The sequence below is a fragment of the Rattus norvegicus genome, chromosome 6, assembly GCF_036323735.1.
Source record: "Rattus norvegicus strain BN/NHsdMcwi chromosome 6, GRCr8, whole genome shotgun sequence".
NCBI classification, from domain to species: Eukaryota; Metazoa; Chordata; class Mammalia; order Rodentia; family Muridae; genus Rattus; species Rattus norvegicus.
In genome coordinates, this window is record NC_086024.1 from 45,517,027 (window position 1) to 45,538,471 (window position 21,445).

The window sequence follows — 21,445 nt, forward strand, 5'->3', positions numbered from 1 at the left end:
ATTGGGTAAAGCAAGCAGCCTTGCCCTGAGTGACTCCATTTTACAAAGTAGCAGTTTGAGGGTAAATGCTAAGGTAAAAGGATTCTACGTCCCATATAGGCAAACAACCCCTTAAATCTCTAAGCTAATCAATAGCTAACATTTCCATCCACATATGGCTTACCTGTCTGTATTTATACGTGGCACATAAGCTACTGGCCAGTGTGCTGTGCTCAGCACTGAAACTGGGAACAATGCTTGTTCTACACCAAGTCTTCTTAAACTCCTTCCACTCACAGCCCATCTCAACTGAGAAAGTTCTATGGGATCCTGGATATAGAGCTATGAACACCGTGTGATCAGGCCATAGCTTTCAGAGCTAGCCTGGACACCTTTCCTGTGTCTTTCCTTCTCTGACTCTTTCTGAAGGATGCTTTTCCAAACACTTTCATTCTGTTACTTCCCCAGAGACTCTCCCCCACTTCCCTCACCACACTGACTGCTGGTCTGCCATGTGGCTACTTACTAAAAAAGGACATGGTTTTTCTTTTCCAAGTTTTATAGTTCGCCTGCCCTCTGTTTTACTCAAACTCTAATAAAAAAAATCCTTGACCTTTATAAAAAAAAATGTGTGCAAATAGAACACTTGCTGATAACAAATTAAATACTTTTTAAAAAAAATATTCTTTGGTTTACACTTAAGTTTGCAATTTACTAAAGATAAAAAGCAAATTTGCATACCGAGATGGTTGTGTCATTTTTACTAAAGAATTAAATCTTGGCTGAATATATGATAGGACTGAAAATAGAACAATTTCAACATTTTTCAGAGCTGACTAATGTTTTTATTTTATTTTAAAATTTTTTAAAATCTATTTTTATTTTATGTATGTGGTTGTTTTGCCTGAATATCAGTCTGTGCACTTCATGCATGCCTGGTGCCCATAGAGGCTGGAAGAGGACGTTGGACTCCCTAGAATTGGGGTTATAGTCGTGAGTCACTATGTGGATGCCAGGAACCAAACCCTAGCCTTCTAGAAACCTACCAGGACTTTTAACCCCTGAGCCATCTCTCCAACCCCCTGACATTTTGATTTTATAATTCTCGATGCAAAGAATTCCCTTTTATATAAATAAGTAATTAAAATGACACAGCACATTTAAGAATATTTAAAATTTACTGGAAACTGTTCTAATTGCAACCCAAACTCATTTTGAAAAAAATGGAACTTGAGGGGCTGGAGAGATGGCTCAGTGGTTAAGAGCACTAGCTGCTCTTCCAAAGGTCCTGAGTTCAAATCCCAGCAACCACATGGTGGCTCACAACCATCTGTAATGGGATCTGATGCCCTCTTCTGGTGTGTCTGAAGACAGCTACAGTGTACTCATATAAATTTTAAAAAATATGAAATTTAGGGGGCTGGGGATTTAGCTCAGTGGTAGAGCGCTTACCTAGGAAGCGCAAGGTCCTGGGTTCGGTCCCCAGCTCCGAAAAAAAGAACCAAAAAAAATATGAAATTTGAGTCAAGTAGAGGAGCAGTTGTGTATGTATTGGACACATGTGTGCACATAGGTGCCTGTGTGTAGTGTTTCAGGCCGCATCTCTTGATATTGTGTGGTGTGACAACCTGCTGAGTACGGAACATGCACATGTATGTTCAGAGCCACAGCTGCAGTGAAGTCACATGACGTAGCCCTGGGCAGCACTGGCAGACAACCTGGGGTTGTTATGTATTTGATTTTGAATTAATTTTCAGTTATCATGTGTTCAGAACACTTGGACCAAATTTTTGCAGACCCCATATACAGTTACAGGAGCCCAGCTCAGTTGTGGAAGCTGGGTTGTGTAAACAGCCACACTGTGATTGCCCTGCTCCCTACTGGGACTCGGATGCAGCTCTTGTCCATCTGTCACCTGACATTTGTTTCCCCTTCCCTACGGTCCCTTTGGCAAAGTTTTAGACTGTAGCCATTAACCTGGGTCACTGCCTTGGCTTTCTTTGTCGTTCACGAAGTGACAAGGATATGTCTGTTTTTTCCTAATGGCTCTCAGGTCACACTTCTTTATTATCTGTCTGGTAGGAGGGCTCCTTGGGTACACAGCTGATGTCTCCAGAGTGTCATTTTGGGAGGTACATCGTGTCAGCACCCTTCTACGGATGCGGTTTCCTATGAATCTCTAACTAAGGGTTTCTATAGCCTTTATTAATTCATACCTAAGTTAGCTATGACTACGTTAGCCATAAGATGGTGATTTTCTGTTCTTCCTTATTCTGTAGTCCACAAAAGAGTTCGGTAATTAAAATGTAATTATTGATCGTGTGCACGCATGTTTGTGTGTGCACATCGGTCAAGGGTATGGAGCCAAGCCAGCTTGACTTCCTACTGTCCTTCTTTTCGGCGTCCATATTGTCCTAACTGTGGTGGGTAGGCAGCCCTCAGGTGGACTCATGGGTCCCTCCCACCTTGCCTCTTCATTTCTAGAACAGGAAGATGTCTAACAGTCACTCCGTGCCCTTATGCTGGTATTCATCCTTCATTACTGGAGAAGACAGGCAGCTTCTGCCACAGAGCAGAGGGCAGCAGGGGCTCTTAAAGAAGCAATGGTTAGAACTGAAGGGGGATCCTTCCCGCTCTGCTGTGGCCCTCCCAGCCTAATCCCTTCCGGACCCCTGATGCCACCCAGTCTGTGGGCTCTGAGCTGCCTCGTGACCATCTGCATGGCGCTCCCCAGGCTTTTCCAGTGCTGCTGCGAGGGTTTGGCTCATCTAGACTTCCTTGTTCTGGACCCAGAGAAAGAAGGACCTTCATCCCCTCAGCCCGTGGATGCGACAGTGAAGGTCAGAAGCAGGCAGCCTGCAGATGAGGCAAGGGCAGAGGGTATGTGGGACCGGCTGTGGCCTTCAGAGTAAAACGGACTCCGTATGCTGTAGTCTCCTGCAGGCTCTCTTGGTTCAGCTGGTCCTGGCACTCTTCGGCTGAACAGTCTGTTGGATAGCCCAGCCAGGAACCTGTTGGTCCAAGAAACTGGGAGACACGTAGGCAAGATATCGGGTGTGATGCTGCAGCCCAGGTCCGTGCATGGGGAAGGAGGTGGTGAGTTGCACTGTGTGGTCCCTGCTGGTCAATGCGCTCTGCAAAGGAGCAGCCCCTGTGACATCCTTGAGACCTGTCTCTTCCCCTCCCCTGTCCGTCCTCTAACTGTGAAGATGGAGGCCTGGAGGGGTACTGCTGCCCTGAGTGACACGTCACAGAGACTTGACCAGGATAGCCCGAATGTTTGCTGTGGCTTCTAGACTTCCTGGGTAGTGACAAAAATATCTATGAAACTGAAATGCTACAACATCTGTAAGTGGCTGTGCCCCCAGGCTTGACAGCCAGTACTGGGGCCCTGGACCCATGCCTGAAGGAGCCAAGGTCCTACTGGGGCAGTAAGTATCACACGGCTATCAAATGCCTGTCTTGGGGGTTGGATAGGCACAGAGGCAACTGATAGGGGCTCAGTACATGTTTCTGCATGAGCACGCTTTGCGTTATTCTATGACGTACACCCCCGTCCCAAACAGCTCTTTCTTTTTTTCTTATTTATTTATTTATAAAGATTTATTTATTTATTATATATGAGTACACTGTAGCTGTCTTCAGACACATCAGAAGAGGGCATCAGATCTCATGACAGATGGTTGTGAACCACCATGTGGTTGCTGGGAACTGAACTCAGGACCTCTGGAAGAGCAGTCGGTGCTCTTAACCACCGAGCCATCTCTCCAGCCCCTATTTACTTTTTACTGGATACTTTTTTTTTTTTAACTTTTCTATTTTTCGGAGCTGGGGACCGAACCCAGGGCCTTGCGCTTGCTAGGCAAGCGCTCTACCACTGAGCTAAATCCCCAACCCTTACTGGATACTTTTTATGTAGTTACATTTCAAATGTTATCCCCTTTCCTTCCCTCTCCCATCGCTCCTCCCCCTGCTTCTATGAAGATGCTCCCACTCCCACCCACCCACTCCCACCTCAACACCCTGGCATTCCCCTACACTGAAGCCTTCACAGAACCAAGGGCCTCTCCTCCTATTGATGCCAGACAATGCAATCCTCTGCTACAAATGCAGCTGGAGCTATGGGTTCCTCCATGTGTTCTCTTTGGTTGGTGGTTTAGTCCAGGGAGCTCTGGGCGGGAGTCTGGTTGGTTGATGTTGATGGTTAGCTGTACGGGAAGAAATACAGGGACAAAGAGTGGAGCAGGGACTGAAGGAAAAGTCATCCAGAGACTACCCCACCTGGGGATCCATCCCATCTGCAGTCACCAAACCCAGCCACTATTGCTGATGCCAATAAGTGCTTGCTGACAGGAGCCTAATATGGGTATCTTCTGAGAGGCTCTGCCAGAGCCTTACTGACAGAGATGAAGATGCTCACAGCTAACCAAACAGTTATGTCTATTCAAGGTGAAAGTCTAGGAGCAAGAAAGATAAGTGAAGACTGGGACTGGAGAGATGGTTCCGCAGTTAAGAGCACTTGCAAAAGACCTAGGTTCCATCCCCAGCATGCACATGGTGGCTCACAGCCATCTCTAACTCTAATTTCAGGGGTCCAGTGCCTTCTCTGGCCTCTAAGGGCACCTGCGTACACAGACATGTCTGGGGTACCCCAGCACCTGCAGATAGACAGAGCTCTGGGCATGGTTATGAGGTCAGACTGAACTCATTAAACACGCTCCTGGCTTTAACACTGGGCTCCCTTTCCAGAATCTCTGGGGTCCTGAACTGGAAGGGCTGAGGCTCTGTGGTCCTGGGAGGGTTTCTGGAATCCTCCTCATGCCTGGTGTGGGACTGAACCAAGAGCACTTGTGAGGGCTTCCTGGCCTGTGTCCACTCCATACCCACCTGCTGTGACCAGCCCCAAGAGCTGGCTCTACACTGGCTGCAGCTCATCCTCTGGCTTCTTCTTCCGAGTGCCTTCCACAAAGAAGAAGTCCATGTGGCTGAGGGCTCTCCCCAGAGGCGTGTCCACCCTGCTGCCCACTTCCCGGCTTGTGGAGGAAGGGAAGGTGTCTGAGAAGAAGGGCACATTTGCAGGCAGCTCCTGAGGCTCCTTCTTATTTCCCTGAGGGGAGGAGACATCCCAGGTCACACGCTTTATGGGATAAAGAAGAAGCTGGGCATTATGTCCTTGGATTCTCATATCCCGGTCTGGAACTAGAAACCAGGATGGGAGCTAGATAGGGTCTTGACAACATCCATTTCAGTCAGAGTAGATGGTAGACTAGAGATGGGGACTCAAGGACAGCATCTTGAGAAGTCCTCAGGGGACTTGGGCACACATTCATACACACAACAGACTCCTTAAGGAGGGGAGAAGTCTCCTCAATAAATGAGCCATGAGACAAGACAGACACAAGCCACTTCCGCAGCCCTGGCTATTCAGAAGAGACAGGCCTTAATGCTACAGTGATGTGCCTGCCTCTGCCTCCAAAGGGCTGGGGATTAAAGGTGTGCATCACCACCTGGCTCAGTTGGTTTATTTTTATTAAAACCAGCAGAGCTGGAGAGATAGCTCACCCACTAAGGGCTAAGGCTCACACTTCCAAATGTCGAGAGTTCAGTTCTCAATATCCATATTATGAAAAACTGTCTCTCCAGCCTCCCCTTTCTCTCCTACAACTGTATATACAAGCATACACACACAGGGAAGCACACACATATACACACCACACACTTCCAAAAAGAAAAATATATCTTTAGTTGGTTGGTTGGTTTTTTTGAGACAGGGTTTTTCTGCATAGCCCTGACTATCCTGGAACTCTCTACGTAGAGCAGGCCGGTCTCAACCTCAGATCCACTTGCATCTGTCCCCCAAGTGCTGGGAGTAAAGGCATGTGCTACCACCTCCCAGTGAAAATATATCTTTAATAAAATCAACAAATACTGGATACTTTTTTTCTAAGTGTTCTATATAAATATTTTCTTTTCCATTAGACCCCTAGTTACTTAAAACAACACTTTTATTCCTCACTTCTATTCTGCTCAGAGCGCAGAGTAGGTCCTCAAAAAAAATTTAGTTAAATGAAGGAAGAAAGAAAGGGCAGATGTCCACACTGAAAGCAGTTTTCTGGAGGTTGGGGGTTGTGTCTTACCAGAGGGTCATAGTCCTTCAGGAAACCCCAATTCTCAGCCCTGGAAAGAAAGCACACGATTATCAAGGTTTTTTGTTTGTTTGTTTCTTAATGTACACTGGTGTTCTGCTGACATATAGATCTGTGTGAGGGTGTCGGGTTCCCTAGAACTAGAAATACTGACAGCATGCGGTTGCTGGGAATTGAACCCAGGTCTTTTGGAAGAGCAGCCAGTGCTCTTAACCACTCAGCCACCTCTCCAGCTCGATTGTATCTTGTTTGTTTGTTTGTTTTCTGGAATATCCTGAAAATTAACTTCTACTATGTCTTTAAGTGTTTGTATTACCATGGGGGAATTAAAACGCTATGTAACCACGATGAATGCCAAGTGCCCATGCTTTATTTATGGAGCAGCACACAGAGTGGCCAGTTACTTTTTCTATCTTGCTTTTGTGATTTCCACATATTCGTCCTACTCCAGGTGTGTTTAGCGCTTCTAGTTTACATGATCCTTATTTCTTCTTTTATTCTAGTCCAGGTTAGCTCAGAAAAAAATTTTAAAGGTTTATTTATTTTTTATTTTTATATAAGTACACTGTAGCTATTTACAGACACACCAGAAGAGGGCATCGGATCCCATTACACATGGTCATGAGCCACCATGTGGTTGCTGGGAATTGAACTCAGGACCTCTGGAAAAGCAGTCAGTGCTCTTAACCTCTGAGCCATCTCTCCAGTCCATGCTCAGGACTCTTGATGTAGCTGACAATGACCTTGGACGACAACGACTCCTCTTCCTCTTCTTCTTCTTCCTCCTCCTCCTCCTCCTCTTCCTCCTCCTCTTCCTCCTCCTTCTTCTTCTTCTCCTCTTATTTAAACTTGAGATGGGTTCTTATTGTGGTCCTGCTGGCCTGGAACTTTCTATGTAAACCAGGCTGGCTTTGAATTCACAGAGATCTGCCTGCCTTTGCCCCTTTGCCCCTTTGCCCCTCTGCCCCTCTGCGCTTCTGCCCCTCTGCCCCTCTGCCCCTCTGCCCCTCTGCCCCTCTGCCCCTCTGCCCCTCTGCCCCTCTGCCCCTCTGCCCCTCTGCCCCTCTGCCCCTTTCCCCCTCTGCCCCTCTGCCCCTCTGCCCCTGGGATTAAAGGTGTACAAGTTACAGCAGGCAAACTTGACCTTTGGGTCCTCCTGACTCTACCTTCCCAATGCTGGGATTGCAGCCTTTGGTCATCACCTTTTGCGATGGTTTGGATGAGAATGATCTCTATATGCTTATTTATTTGAACAGTTGGCTCCTATTGGTGGAACTGTTTGGAAAGGATTAGGAGGTGAGGCCTTGTTAGAGGAGGTGTGTCATTGGGTGGGCTTTGTAAGCTGCCTTAGTCATGGTGTTTTATCACAGTAATAGAAAGGCATTTCTGTTTTTTTAAAAGATGATATATATATACATATATATACATACATATATATATATACATATATATATATATGCATGCGCAGATACTGTAGCTTTTTTAAGACAAACCAGAAGAGGGCATCATATTCCATTACAGATGGTTGTGAGCCACCATGTGGTTGCTGGGAATTGAACTCAGGATCTCTGGAAGAGCAGTCAGTGCTCTTACCCACTGAGCCATCTCTCTGGCCCCACTTGTGCATTCTTTAAAAATGTCTAATATGAGGGGTTGGGGATTTAGCTCAGTGGTAGAGCACTTGCCTAGCAAGCGCAAGGCCCTGGGTTCGGTCCTCAGCTCCGAAAAAAAAAATGTCTAATATGTAAAGCTGAAGCCTAACGTGTTTTAGTTGCCTTTTGTCCTGGAAGGGAGACCCCCTTGGTACCCTGGGCAAACAAACCTACCACGCTTCCCCTAGTATTCTTCACTGAATAAAAGCAAGAACAAGGCTCCCCAACCCAACCCCCAGACCAGCATCCCGCCCCAGGCAGTACCTGGTTTCCAGCTGCCAACTTCTTCCCAGAAGAGGATAGAGATGTTATTGTTTGTCCGGAGATGGGCCCAGAGCCCTGTCTATGCCTGTATTCCCTGCTATCTTTGGGAAAGAGTGCCTTGGCTCCTCCATAGTCTGAGCCTCTGCTGACCTCTCTCACACCCTACTTCCATGTTCTCCCCCTCTGATCTTTCCATATATCCTCAGCACTTTCTCAGACCAAGGCGAGTGGAGGTGTGGGAGGTCTCAGGGAGAAAGGAGGCGGGGCAGGACACTCACCAACGCCGCTGGCCCCGCGCTTCGGCTTCCACAAGCTCCCTCCACAGCTGGTCCTGCTGCACACCCGGGGCTAGAGTCCCCTGGGAACCACCCACGAGAGCCCTGCCTGCTGCCGGGCCATCCCGGCCCGGGGAAATTGTGGCAAGCTGCCTGGTAGGGGGCAGTTGGTACCCTGATGATGTGGTTCTAGGAAGCCCAGTGTGTTGGCTGCCCATGGCAGGCTAGATAAGCAGGAGAGGAAGAGAAGAAAGAAAAGAGAAAGACTGGTTGAGACTCTCTCGTCTTAACCCAGAATAACCTGCACAAGGTGTTCCCACATCGTCCCACACCGGATCTCGAGCTCAGAGAGAGTGGCAGATGGGGACCAAAAACACTCCAGGCTGGGACAGCATCTGTGCCCAGCTGTGTTTTGCAGCCCTGCCTGTGTTGACCGTCGCCCAGGGAACAGGCGAGTCCCGAGTGCGCATGGGGCGGAAGGGGCGGACCCGGTTTGTGCCCTCTGAGGACGTCTGAGCCACTCAGTGGGTGCAGATGGTAGGTGCTTTGCCCAGTTCTTCCCCTGAGCAGGAGGGCGGGACAGTGTCTGACGCTGGATCTCGGGAGGCGGTGAGTGCTCCATGCTCCGGGGATCTGGGAAGGCTGGTGAACTCGAGCACGGTCGTGTGCTTCCCCCTGGTGGAAAACTCAGCCTCCCAGACCAAAAGAGCAGGGGCAGGAAGTGAAGATATCTTAATTAGGGTTTCTAATTGCTGTAAGGAAATATCAAAGCAAGTTAGGAAGGAAATGGCTTATCTGGCTTCCACTTCCATATAGTAATCCATCATTAAAGGAATTCGGGACAGGAACTCAAACAGGGCTAAAACCTGTAGATAGGAGCTGATGCAGAAACCGTGGAGGGCTATTGCTTACTGGCTTACATGGCCTGCTATCTTTAAAAAAGATTTGTTTGTTTGTTTAATGTATATAAGTGCTCTAGCTGCATGTACACCTGCATGCCAGAAGAGGGCATCAGACCATATCGTAGATGGTTGTGAGCCACCGTGTGGTTGCTGGGAATTGAACTCAGGACCTCTGGAAGAGCAGCCAATGAACTGAGGCATCTCGTCAGCCTTCAGCCTTAAAACCCAGGACCTCCTACCCAGGGATGGCCTGGGCCCTCCCCCATCAATCAATCAATCAATCACTAAGACATGACTCACTAGCCCCACCCCCTCACTAGCAGCAGCACTCAGAAGAGCTGGCTCTGCACCTTAACTGGGCAGCACAGTGGAGCTGGCCCTGACGGTGAAGGGACGGGGATCCAGGCCAGAGGGCATGAGAACAGGAGAGATGAACGTGCCTCCTGCCCACGTCAGCACTGGGTGGTCTAGCTGGAGCCGTGCTGGACAGCTATCCCTGGAGGTACAGAGAAGGGAACGTTGAGGCGCTGACCCTCTCAGTTACCACCCGTGCCCAGATCCCGGGCTCTGAATTGGCCTACTCCAAAATCTATATCGTTTGCAAATGGTTGGGACACACGAAAGGGCCAGTCCTGCTTATCCAAAGCTGTAGGATCCCCACAACATGAAGCAACAACAGGATAATGAGGAGGAGTCCTGGTGACAATCCAATGTGGATGGTGTCACAGGAGCCAGAGACCTGGAAGCGCAGGCCAATGACTCACTGCAATGAACATTTGCAAGTGACGGTGTGGGACAGAAGGATGTACTGTGGGACACACTGCAGCTTCTACAATGAGATGTTTTCTAGGTCTTTTTTCTTTTTCTCTTTGTGTGTGTGTGTGTGTGTGTGTGTGTGTGTGTGTGTGTGTGAGAGAGAGAGAGAGAGAGAGAGAGAGAAGAGAGAGAGAGAGAGAGAGAGAGAGAGAGAGAGAGAGAGAGAGGCTATTTTGTGGGGAGGTGGCAAGGACAAAGGGTGGATACGAAGGGATGAAGGTATGGGAGATGAATGGGACTGGGCTGCATAATGTGAAACTCACAAAGAATCAATAAAAAGTTTTCCTTTTAAAGTGAATTATGGAGGAAGAAAATTTTAAAAATGCCTTACAGCTGGATCTTATGGAGGCATTTTCTCAACTGATGCTCCCCCCTCGCTGATGACTTTAGCTTGTGTTAAGCTGACCTAAAACTAGCCAGGGCCGCAATGTATGCTCCTTCTGAAAGCCCAGAGAACCTGCAGCGTCCTGTCATTGATACTGCGGAGCCTTCCAACCACCCTCGGCAGCTTTAGTAGACATAGGCTCTACACTGTGTCACACTCAGGACCGCAGTGAAACCCAGTCTACAGGGAAGAATACAACAGGGGTGATTGTCAAGGTGGCCTGAGTTAGCTTATCATAAGAGGCACATTGCAGACTTAAGGGTGGGAGTTCTGCTGCGCACCCACTTCTGTTTCTTCCCTAATCCTGAGAAGCCCAGTTCTTTCTGTGGCACCAGTGGGTTTTTCATCCAGCTCAGCCAAACTCAGACCCTCCCATCTGCTGTTCCAGGCACCCTCTTTTCTTCTTTATCGTTGGAGCTGGGTCTATTGATAGACCTCTCAATCCTTCCCTCACACTTTGTGTCTGACTCCTGTTAGGCAAGGTGCTCCTTCCCTGTACAGCCAGAGAACAGAAACAGTTAACCAAGTGTAGACAGAGGTGCCTTAAGTGGAGAGATGCTCTGGGACTCAGCCAATAGTTCACACCTCCTCTAGTTTCTGCTCTCTTATTGTGTGTCTGTTTCCTCTCCAGCAGTGAAGCTCCTTAGGATACAAAGTAAACAAAAGAATACCAGGAAGTCCCTGAAACTGACCAGATTCACTAGGCTCCTCCTTTCCTGACAGTGAACAATAGCCAGTGCTGAGAGTTCCACTAAAAGGAACCAAGCTGCAAAGGAGACTTAGGAGACCACCCAAGTGGCCTGGAAGAAGCAGAGACCTCTGGAGCAGCGGGGAAGAACAACAGAGCCACTTGGAAAGCACACTCCCCTACCTGTTGAGTTGCCTGCAGGTTGTACCGTGTGCACCAGGCTGCCAACTTTTGTGAGCTGTCACCCACACTGTTGTGGTCTTGGGTGATGCAACTGTCTGACTCATATCTACCTCTGTAAGTAATCCCAGTAAAACTCATTGGTTTACCTACTAAGACTTTGGTGGTATCCATACTTTGGTCTGTCGTAGGTTCTCTATCTGGGGTTAACAGATGCCTGTTGCTTCTCCCCAGGAAAATTTCATTACAAAAGAGGCAGCAGGATTTAATCTTTACAGATGAGAAGGATTTTGAAGGTACAAGAGAGAAGACAAGGGAGGAGGCATAGTTTGGGGCTCGAGGTCGGATACAGATGCAGCCAGGCGTGTGAATATTTTGTACCTTATTCTGCACAGAGCCGGCAGTGATAAGTTATAACCACCAAGGTAACCGCAAAGTTAGAACCATCAGGAAGGGACCGAGGAGCCTTCCATGGCTGCGACCCTTGGGAAGGGTGGTGCTGAAGCCACAGTGGTCTCAAGCAGAGGCTAGTGTAGCAGAGACTCAGTGGGCAGGCAGGGAGCACCTTGAGCACCTTGAGTCATTTGGTGTTGATATGCAGGACAGCTGTGGAGTGTTGCAGAGCTTCGCGTCGGGTAAAAAACCTGAGATCAATTCCGGGGCTTAAAAAAACCACCAATCTCGGTCCCCAGCTCCGAAAAAAAGAACCAAAAAAAAAAAAAACAAAACAAAAAAACAAAAAAACAAAAAAAAAAAAACAAAAACAAAAACCAAACCACCAATCCCTGAGCTTGCCCCAAGCTCAGGTCTTGAATCCTACCAATCCCCGCCCTGGAAAACTCCATCCCACAAGAAACTTTACAGACCCCTGCCTCCCACTCAGTTCCCTGCTGCCTCTCTCTCCTGGGTTCCTTGTCCCGTGTGACTTTGCGGTCCAGGATTCTTTCCCTTCTGAGTTGTAACACTGACACATGGGTCCAAACAGACTGATGGGATGTGGCCTTTCTCTTCTCCTTTGTTTTTCCTCCCATAACTGGGCAGTTTTGTGGGTGACAATGTCTCTAGGGTGGCAGCGTAAATCCCGCACAGTACTCTGATATTGAGTCCTCACCATGCTTGGGTGCAGCACCTCTGGCTGGCTCCCTTGCATCCGGGGAGATTTCTCTTCTTGGAGAGAATGGAAGCTGTCGCCCCCGGAAGTCCTTTTGGTGTGCGAAAGAAGTCCTTACCAGGCTGATGTGGGCCGTGGCACCCAGCAGTTAGGGACAGCCATGTGGCTTGTGAGGCTTGTGAGGATGTGAGCCTTGGCCTCCTGCCTGCGTGACAGGAAATGCAACAGCATAGGCTAAAGCAAGCAGCCAGGCATTTGGAGCAGCTCTCGCTACGCCAAGTAGCTATCCAGTGTGGAGGCTGAGTTTTTTCATGGAAGTTGGTTGTTTAAGGTTAACATTTAAAGTTGAAGAATGCCATCCTAAGCCAGCTGGGTTGGTTCTTCTCTGAGCTGATCACAAACCTCCACCTCAAAGAGAAACTCTGAGGTGTGAAGCAACACGCTCGCTATTTTATCGTCGTATTCCTTTACTTTCCAGGATTGCTTTTTGAATGGAATTGTTCTGTGTTCATGGCTTCATGTTGACTGATTGTGTCCCCATGGAACCCAAGGGCACTGTGTCTTCTGGGACAGGGTGAGATCTGTATTGGGAGGCCACTTACCCCCAGTACGCAGCTCCAACTGTGAAAAATCCATTCTGTGGGCAGATTAGTCAGAGTTAAAGTCCGTAGGAAGAAGGCTGCCTAGGGGTCTCCTCTGAGACACACAGAATGAACCCAGCTTTGGAATTCAGTTGTTACTGAAGTCTACTGGAAGACTTCCCAGACACACACTGATTAACTCTGAGCAAACGCCCACAGCTTCCTGGGAGCCTGGGCAGAGACCAGGCCAGGGCTGGTTTCAACTCGGATGTGGAGCCAAATATAGAGATGGGGAATTAACTAACATATTTGTCATCTCAAATAGTGATATTTGTTAAGTTTCCATCCATCCATCCATCCATCCATCTCTATTTATCCACTCTATCTATCTATCTATCTATCTATCTATCTATCTACTCTATCCATCCATATCTATCTATCTATCTATCTATCTATCTATCTATTCTATCTACCCATCCTTATCTATCTATCTATCTATCTACTCTTTCTATCCATCCATATCTATCTATCTATCTATCTATCTATCTATCTATCTATCTATCTATCTATGGTATGGGGCATACCTGTGCCACAGTAGCCATTTACAAAAGCCAACTTGGGTCATTTCTGCCATCCTGTGCACCCTGGAAATTAGTACTCTCAACCATATTCAAGGGAAAGTTAATGGTATTGGTAATGATCCACCTGTGAGGGGACAAGTGTGGAGTGAGTCACAGAAATGCTTTAAAACGGGCATACGATGTCATGGCTTTTACTACACTCAGATGTGCAGCTGTTTAGACCGTTCTCTACAACATTATCTGTGTTGGTAATTGAGAAAAGGAAGCAGGAAGCGGGGTGGGGAGAGACAGCTCATCAGTCTGGACCACTCACTGCCTCTGTCTGTCTGTCTGTCTGTCTGTCTGTCTGTCTGTCTGTCTCTGAGATAGGCTTTGCCGTATAGCTCGGGGTAGCTTCCAATTCATGACCATCCTGCCTCAGCACTCCTACCCCATGTATGCATGAATCCTCTAATGCACCTGGTATTGATGATTTCTACTCTTTAAGAGAATCTTGTTAAGGTCTAAAAGGTGGCTCCGCATGGGCAGAAGAGAAAACAGTATTGTAAGTCCAGAAAGTTGGGTTATCCCAGACTCTGGATTAATTATCGGGCCCATGGGAAGGACTATCAGATAGTAGACATAGTCCCTTAATATCCCTCTTGGATTCTGAATCCGTTTGCTAGCCTGCTGTGACAGATACCACATGGTGTCCAGGTTGATGGGTCAGACTTCTTCTGAGAAATGTTATGAATCAGACCATTCCTTAGTTGCTTTCCTGGTTCATATTTTATCCCAGTCCCTAGGAGGTCAAGGAGGGAGGGTTGTGAGTTTTAGGACAGCTTGGGCTACTTATCAAGACCATCTCAAAAGCAAACCAAGCATAACCAAATCCACCTAGTAATCAGCTCCCACAGTACACCAGGCATTTGACATTTGTCAGCTTCAACCTTGGCTTCCCTTTGTGTGGACACTAACAGCCCTATCTCATGGAGAACCAAAGAAAAAAAAATCAATGGATTAATGATTTGTCCAAGGTGCAGGCCTAAGACAGTTCCTCTGCCCGCTCTCACTGACTCAGAAGCTATCTGCTCCATTCAGGCTGCAGGGTTTGAGTAGAGTGGCCGACACTTTCCTCCTCCTCAGGACTCCCAGGAGTTTCTCAGGTCATTTTTAGCCAGTGGACATGCTACAATGTCCTTCCAATCAAACCTCTGGGAGATGGTTAAAGCAATTCTCTGACAGCTAGTTACATTAACAACAATAACAACAACAACCAGTGGCAGACGGGGATATAACTCAGTTGGTAGAGAGCTATGGACAAAGCCCAGAGTTTATTCCAGCATCGTGGGCATGGTGGCTTAAGCTACCCAATCCCACGACATAGGAGGCAGAGACTGAGGATCAGAAGTACAAGGTTGTCCTCAGCTGCAAAGTGAGTTTAAGGCTAGTCTGGGACACATGAGATCTTGTTTCAAAAATTATACAAATAAAATAACAGTTTAACATACTTTGTGTTAGAAATGCTAGCTAGTATTTCTCACTGAAGTGAATAACTGCTTTGTGAAGCCCAGCTGGTTACGTATGCATTTAGGGGTGGACTCCTTGGGTCAGAAGACCACAACCTATCTTGGTACCCCATGCAAGGAAGCTGTTGCCGGGATCCACACCTCTTCGGCGGCCTGGTCTACAATGAGGAAGAGCACCCTGAAGTTTTACTTTGGTTTCCAGAAATAATTGAGGATATTTCAAGCATTGGAAAAAATTCTGGATTACCACCTTCATTTTCTTTATTTAGTTTTCCCAAAATTATGTTTCTGCCGGTAAGACTAGAACAGGCAGTGGTTGCAATGCACACTTTGGGCAGCAGAGGGCGCCCAGTAGCTTTGTATCCTTCGTGTGGCTTTGAGTTATTACAGTTTTCTCTCGTCACTGTGGCTCTCTCTCGCTCTCGCTCTCTCCCTTCCTCTTCTTTTCTTTTCTTTTCTTTCCTTTTCTTTTCTTTTCTTTTCTTTTCTTTTCTTTTCTTTGTTTTTTATTCTTGTCTACACAGGGTTTTCTGTGTAGCTCCCGCTGTCCTGGAACTTGCTCTGTAGACCAGGCTGGCCTTGGTCTCAGAGAGCCACCTGGAATTAAAGGGATGTGCAATCAGACCGTGGTCATTTCTGAGCCAAGACAGAAAACAGATTTAATGATCAGAGAAGGTGGCTGGGAAAGACTGGGCACATGGAGCCAGCAGTGAACCTGAGGTGACAAAGGGACTGCCCTCACTGTCAGGGGATCAGTAAGGTGATTCTGAACATTTACTGACATGACCGGTAGGCCTGGCCACTACCCTGAAGGGATGCTGGCGCCTCATGTGCCCTGTGAGGAGGGCTTGGGAGTTTGGGCTGGGTGGTAGCTGTTCACCAGAGGGAGGGGTGTCGAGAGGGGTGTGAACTGATGCTTGCAGGCCAAATGCAGTCTGGGTGAGTGCTGTCAGGATTCCTTTTAGTTCACATTCTGATTTCCAGTACTCATGGGATTGCTGATGAAAGTGTGTGAGTTCAAGGCTCCAGATCAAGGAACGAGCCCATTACCCTCACCTTTGGCTATTTAAGTCCACTCCCAAGTCTCAGAACGAATCTATCCCAGCCTGGGCCAGGCTTAACTAACAGCTGGGAAGTTTGGCCTAAGCTCCTGGTCAAAGCCCAGTTTGCTCACCAGCGGGGTAATTCAGGGATCTTGCCTGGGTGCTTCAGTAGAGGCTATACTACCTCACAGAGTAGGGGTAACCATGCTGGGTAAGGACATGGGATGGCCTGGGGCCTTTCCACTCTGAAGTGCGGTCCATGTCCACACTGAGCCTGTCATGATACAGACTAGGGCTGGACATCAACCTTCTCAGGCCTCCAGATCAATGGACCTGGGTCTGGGTGTCTCGGTCTCTACGACCACTGAGTCCTTATTGTCTCCTCCTGAATCCTGAACTCAGGGTATCCTCCTGGCTGGGGAAACATTCTGACATCCAGCAGGTCTGGGGCAGCTCTGTGCCGGTGCCAACTCCTAGTGAAGTGCTGAGCTGTGCTTCCGAGAGGAACCAATGCCCGAGAGCCACCATGAACAATGTCACCTCTAAGAAAGAAGACTGGGAATTGGAAGATCTCGAAGAAGGGACATTTGGTTTTCACAGTTGCCATAGTTCTGTGAACACATCTCAGGTTCTGGGGACAGGGAGGCGGGGACCTAAGGCCCTTTCCAACCTGCATGCCGGGGCTGTGCTGGGGGATTTTATGCCTCAGCTCACTGTACTTCACTGTGACCTGTGGGGTACATGCTACCGTGCCCCTGTAGAAAATGGCTCAGAGCGCAGGAATCCTGTCTAAAGCCTCAGGGTGAAAGGCATGCCTTTTGGACTCACGTCCAAGTCAGGGCTGGAGGCTGGTATCTGGTCTCCCACACTTTATTGTCTTTCAGAAGGTGGAGTTTCTCTTCTTCCCTAACCACAGGGGGTGGGGGCAGGAAGCCTTGCTGTACAGGCAAGCTTTATGTCAAGGTGACACAAACGGAGTCATCTGAAAGGAGGGAGCCTCAATTCTCCATAAAGATCCTGCTGTAGGGTATTTTCTTAACTAGTGATTGTATTCGTCAGGGTTCCGTGCAGTCACAGATCTTATAGAATGTCTTTATATATTAAGGGAATTTACTGTAATGACTTACAGTCTGCAGTCCAGCTAACCCAACAATGGGCAGCTGGGAATGGGAAGTCTGGTAGTTGCTCAGTCCCATGAGGATAGTTGTTTCAGCTGGTCTTCTGTATGAGCTGGAATCCTGAAGAAGTAGGTTCCAACAGATGTGCTGGCAAGTAAGTGCAAGCAGGCGAAGAAGAGTGAGTCTTCCTTCTTCCAATGTCCTTATGTGGTTCTCCAGCAGAGAATGTGTCCCAGATTAAAGGTGTGTACCACTATACCTGGATCTGGAATTTGCTTTGTCACAGCTGGCCTTTAACTCAGAGATCTGATTGCTTCAGTCTCTTGGCATTAAGTGTGTGTACTGCCTTGCCTGGGCCTAAGCTTTTCAAGGCCACTATGCCTCAAGATCTCCATGTCAAGATCTAATGTCTTCCAGCCTCAAGATCTGGATCACAGGTGTATCCTCCATTTCTGGATTGTAGTTCATTGCAGAGATAGTCAAGTTGACAACAAGGAATAGCCATCACAGTGATTGATGGGGGAGAGATCATTGTGGATGGAGCCATCCCTGGACTGATGGTCCTGGGTTCTCTAAAAAAGCAGGCTGAGCAAGCCTATAAGCAGCACCCCTCCATGAGTCCTGCATCAGCTCTTGCCTCCAAGCTTTTATCCTGACTTCCTTTGGTGATGAACTGTTATAAAGTATGAGTGAAATAAACCCTTTACTCCCCAAGTTCCTTTTAGTCGTGGTATTTCATCACAGCAATAAGAACTCTAAGACATGTTGGTACCAGGATTGTAGGGTAATGCTATGACAGAACCAGCCATATTTTTGTGGAAGAACTTTGAAAGTTTGGGGTAGCAAAAGCCCTTGAGTGTTGAGAGCTCACTGGGCTGTTCTGTAGGAGCTTGGGAGATAATATTTGGCTGCGGTGTTTCATTATATCGATAGAAACCTAAGACACTGATTTTTGAGGGGAGTGTAGGTTTGGGAACAAATTACAGGATAACAGGATACAAAAGAACATGGGTGCTACAAGCCCACACTGGATGGGGAAATCCTTCCTTGACTGATGGAGCTGTCACAGCCACACTTATTATTACATTGCCAACATTTGCCTTCCTTTGATTTCCTCTAGAGTGGTCCACTGCCACTTCCTCAGACAGATGTTGGTTCTACAAACCAGTGGGGAACCTGTCGATCAGAAAGGGATCCCCTGAGACTCCACAAACAAAGCCAGCCCTCCTCTTAGGGTGCAGGTGCTTATCTGGGGGAAGAGCTTTGCTGCAGAGTTCTCTACTAATCAGGCTTTGATTATGAGTCCTGTTCACATGGCAGTCATTTTGCTCAGTGGGAGTAAGCGTGTGTTTGTGTTTTAGGGGGTCCCATCAGTTCTTCTGGGCACATTCTTTTTGCATCCTGTGTTTGGGACTTAAATCCCCTCAGTGGTGAACTGTACAGATATGGTGTCTAAGAGCAATCAGTGTTTGGGGAAGCGCAGGCCTGACTGGGGGGAGGTGCTCCCTCCTCTCATTAGTACTCAACACACAGAACGTGGTTTTGCAGGCCAGAGAAGCAACTGTACCTGGCATTTCAGGAGTGTGGGTAGTTTGGGGGTCCTAGCTTCACTGTGGAGTGGATCTTGTAGGAACTCCACCTGGTTCTTCAGAGGCTCCTTCATGAAGGAGTAGACACTGGCTGTTACCCTCCCCCCCCCCACCACCAAGTTTGTGGCAGAAAGGAACCATGTTAGATTATGTGTGATGCTCTTAGTGGAGTGCGTGGTATCTCACAGGACCAACACTGGCTAAGCCTGTGGAAAGTGTGCAAATGCAAACCCTAGCAGATGGCCCCAGGCACACAATGCTCCTAGCATTGGGGGCACTTGGTCTGCTGTAAACCTCTTCCCAAGGACTTCCAGCCAGAGCTGTCATGGAGCTGGAGAATCTCAGGAGGGAGCCCCAGTCACTTCTGTGGCTACAGCATAAGTTTCTGGGAGAGTCTTCGCTTTACTGTTTTTCTGTTTCCTGTGTGTTCCGTTGGAAACCTTGCTGATCATTGGCCAGCACAGTAGCAAATTGCCATTTCTCAACTCTTTGTGGTTCTTACCTGTTACATTAGTCACTTTCTTTGTTGTGGTGACCAAATACCTGAGAAGAAGCAATCTAGGGGAAAAAGGTTTTATTTGGGGCTTGAAGTTTGAGGGGACACAGTCCGGCATGGCAGAGAAGGTGTGGTGGCAGGAATGTGAGGCAGCCGGTCACACTGTGTTAGTGGTGGTGGTCAAGAAGTACAGCAAGGAAGGGAGCTAGGCTATGAACCTCACAGCCAGTCCCTAGGCTCCACCATCTAGAAGTCCCACAGCCTTCCCAAACAGCACCACCAAGAGGGGACCAAGCATCCAAGCACACAATCCCATGAGAGATGTTTTCATTTTACATTCAACTGCCATGGCTGTCCAAGTCTGGGGCATCATTTATTATCATTTAAAAAGATTTTTTAAAAATTAAGTTTGAGTGCAGTTGTCTGACAGGGTCTAGGTGTCGGATCCCCTGGAGATAGAGTTACCAGCCTTTGTGAGTTACCTGTGTGTGTGCTGGGATTGGAACTTGGGTCCTCTGCAAGAGCAGCTCTTAGTGCAAGGCTGATTTGTGGAGTGTCTAGGGACTCCTGACTGACTGACAGATTCCTCGCTCGAGTATAAACCCAACAGGCCTGAGGAAACAGCTACCGATCCTGAGCCATCTCTCCAGCCTTTATCGTCATTGTCGTTGTTGAAAATATTCTTTTTGTTGTGGTAGGAGAATTCAGTGTAACTCCTGACCTTTTTGGAAGCCTTTAAGGTTCAATTTTGTTTTGAGATGAAGCCTCTGTTTGTGGCTGTGGCTGGCCTGGAACTATGGCAGTTCACAACCATCTGTAACTTCAGTTTCAGGGATCCCATGTCTCCTAGCTTCCTCAGGCATGAGCCAAGCACATGGTTCACAGACACACGTGCAGGCAAAATACCCCCACACATAAAAAAAAACATAAAACCACCTCCACCACCACCACCACCACCATCACCACCACCACCACCACCACCACCACCACCATCGCCGCCACCACCACCTCCACCACCACCACCACCACCACCACCACCACCACCACCACCACCACCTCCACCACCACCACCACCACCACCACCACCACCTCCACCACCATCGCCGCCGCCACCACCACCACCACCACCACCTCCACCACCACCTCCACCACCATCGCCGCCACCACCACCACTACCACCACCACCGCCAGATTCCACACGGGCACTTTTCTCTAAATGGGTCAAATCTGAGCAGTTTGTTTCTAGAACTTACCTTTTACTCACTCTTGGAAACAGGAGCAACATTTCCTGTCTTCATACTTAACTTTTCTGATATCTTCATGCCTTCTGGTTTCCTTTTTTTTTTTTTTCTTTTCTTTTTTTCGGAGCTGGGGACCGAACCCAGGGCCTTGTGCTTGCTAGGCAAGACTTGCTTTTATTTTAAAATATGTGTGTGTGGGGTTGGGGTGGTGTGTGTGTGTGTGTGTGTGTGTGTGTGTGTGTGTGTAAGTGTGTGTACATGTGTGTAGATGTGTGCACACAGAATTGCAGGTGCTCTTGGAGACTGGAGGTGGTATATCCCCCTGGAGCTGTAGTTACATGTGAGCCACATGGTGTGGGTGCTGGGAATTGGACCCTGGTCCTCTCCATGCTCCTAACCCTGGAGCCATCTCCTCAGTTTTTCTGTGCAGCAAACCCCCTGGCTCCCTTCGCCTGCCTCACCACCCTGAGTTGTTTGACCGAGAAGGTAAAGATTAGAGGAAGTATCCGGGAAGGTCTTACCCTTCTCCTGTTAGGAGATTTCGATCCCTGTGATGTGAGAAAGCCTGGTGTGGAATTTACAGCTCAAAGAAGCAATATCAGCGGAGTATCCCTGTCAGCCGCTGAAGGTGGAGAACTGATCTAATTTTAAAAACAGGCCTTCTGTGTGGAGTCATGTAGAGTCCGGTGAACAGCCATGGCAGGGTTGGGGGGTCCCCATAGTGATTGAACTCTTTCCCTCAGCCACCCAAAGAATCAGACATTGTCCTGGGGCCTATAGGGATGGGAGAAAAAGTCTCCAAATAGCCCTGTAGTTTGTAGAATTTAATTATAATTAATTTGATATACATATAGGCAAGCATTGAACTTCTTAAAAAGGTTCGTTGTTGT

The 21,445-nt window shown here is 48.0% G+C and overlaps 1 protein-coding gene and 1 long non-coding RNA gene across 3 annotated transcripts; one reads left to right on the top strand and one right to left on the bottom strand.

Moving 5' to 3' along the window:
* Positions 1-3,548: 3,548 nt before the first annotated feature.
* Positions 3,549-8,784, bottom strand: C6h2orf50 (similar to human chromosome 2 open reading frame 50). Of its 2 annotated transcripts, none has more exons than XM_063262519.1 (4): positions 8,320-8,777; positions 6,117-6,156; positions 4,867-5,116; positions 3,549-4,187 (listed from the first exon to the last, which is right to left on the bottom strand). In XM_063262519.1, the coding sequence occupies exons 1-3, from the start codon at positions 8,532-8,534 to the stop codon at positions 4,895-4,897; spliced, it is 477 nt and encodes a 158-aa protein (XP_063118589.1). In that variant the 5' UTR covers positions 8,535-8,777; the 3' UTR covers positions 3,549-4,187; positions 4,867-4,894. The 2 variants fall into 2 exon arrangements, with proteins under 2 accessions (XP_063118589.1, NP_001402049.1); NM_001415120.1 differs by having other exon boundaries at positions 4,128-4,187; positions 4,867-5,086; positions 8,320-8,784.
* On the top strand, positions 8,717-11,443 carry LOC134479346 (uncharacterized). Its single transcript, XR_010052536.1, has 2 exons — positions 8,717-8,853; positions 11,051-11,443. It is a non-coding gene; the product is annotated as an uncharacterized LOC134479346 (long non-coding RNA).
* Positions 11,444-21,445: the final 10,002 nt, after the last annotated feature.

What these genes read in the sequence shown, in the direction of transcription:
- C6h2orf50 (XM_063262519.1), bottom strand. Translation starts at nt 8,534, where the DNA reads ATGGGCAGCCAACACACTGGGCTTCCTAGAACCACATCATCAGGGTAC. An exon ending in GCGCGGGGCCAGCGGCGTTG is followed by an intron (nt 6,157 to 8,319) that starts GTGAGTGTCCTG and finishes CTTTCTTTCCAG; the next exon opens with GGCTGAGAATTGGGGTTTCC. An exon ending in TGAAGGACTATGACCCTCTG is followed by an intron (nt 5,117 to 6,116) that starts GTAAGACACAAC and finishes TATCCCATAAAG; the next exon opens with CGTGTGACCTGGGATGTCTC.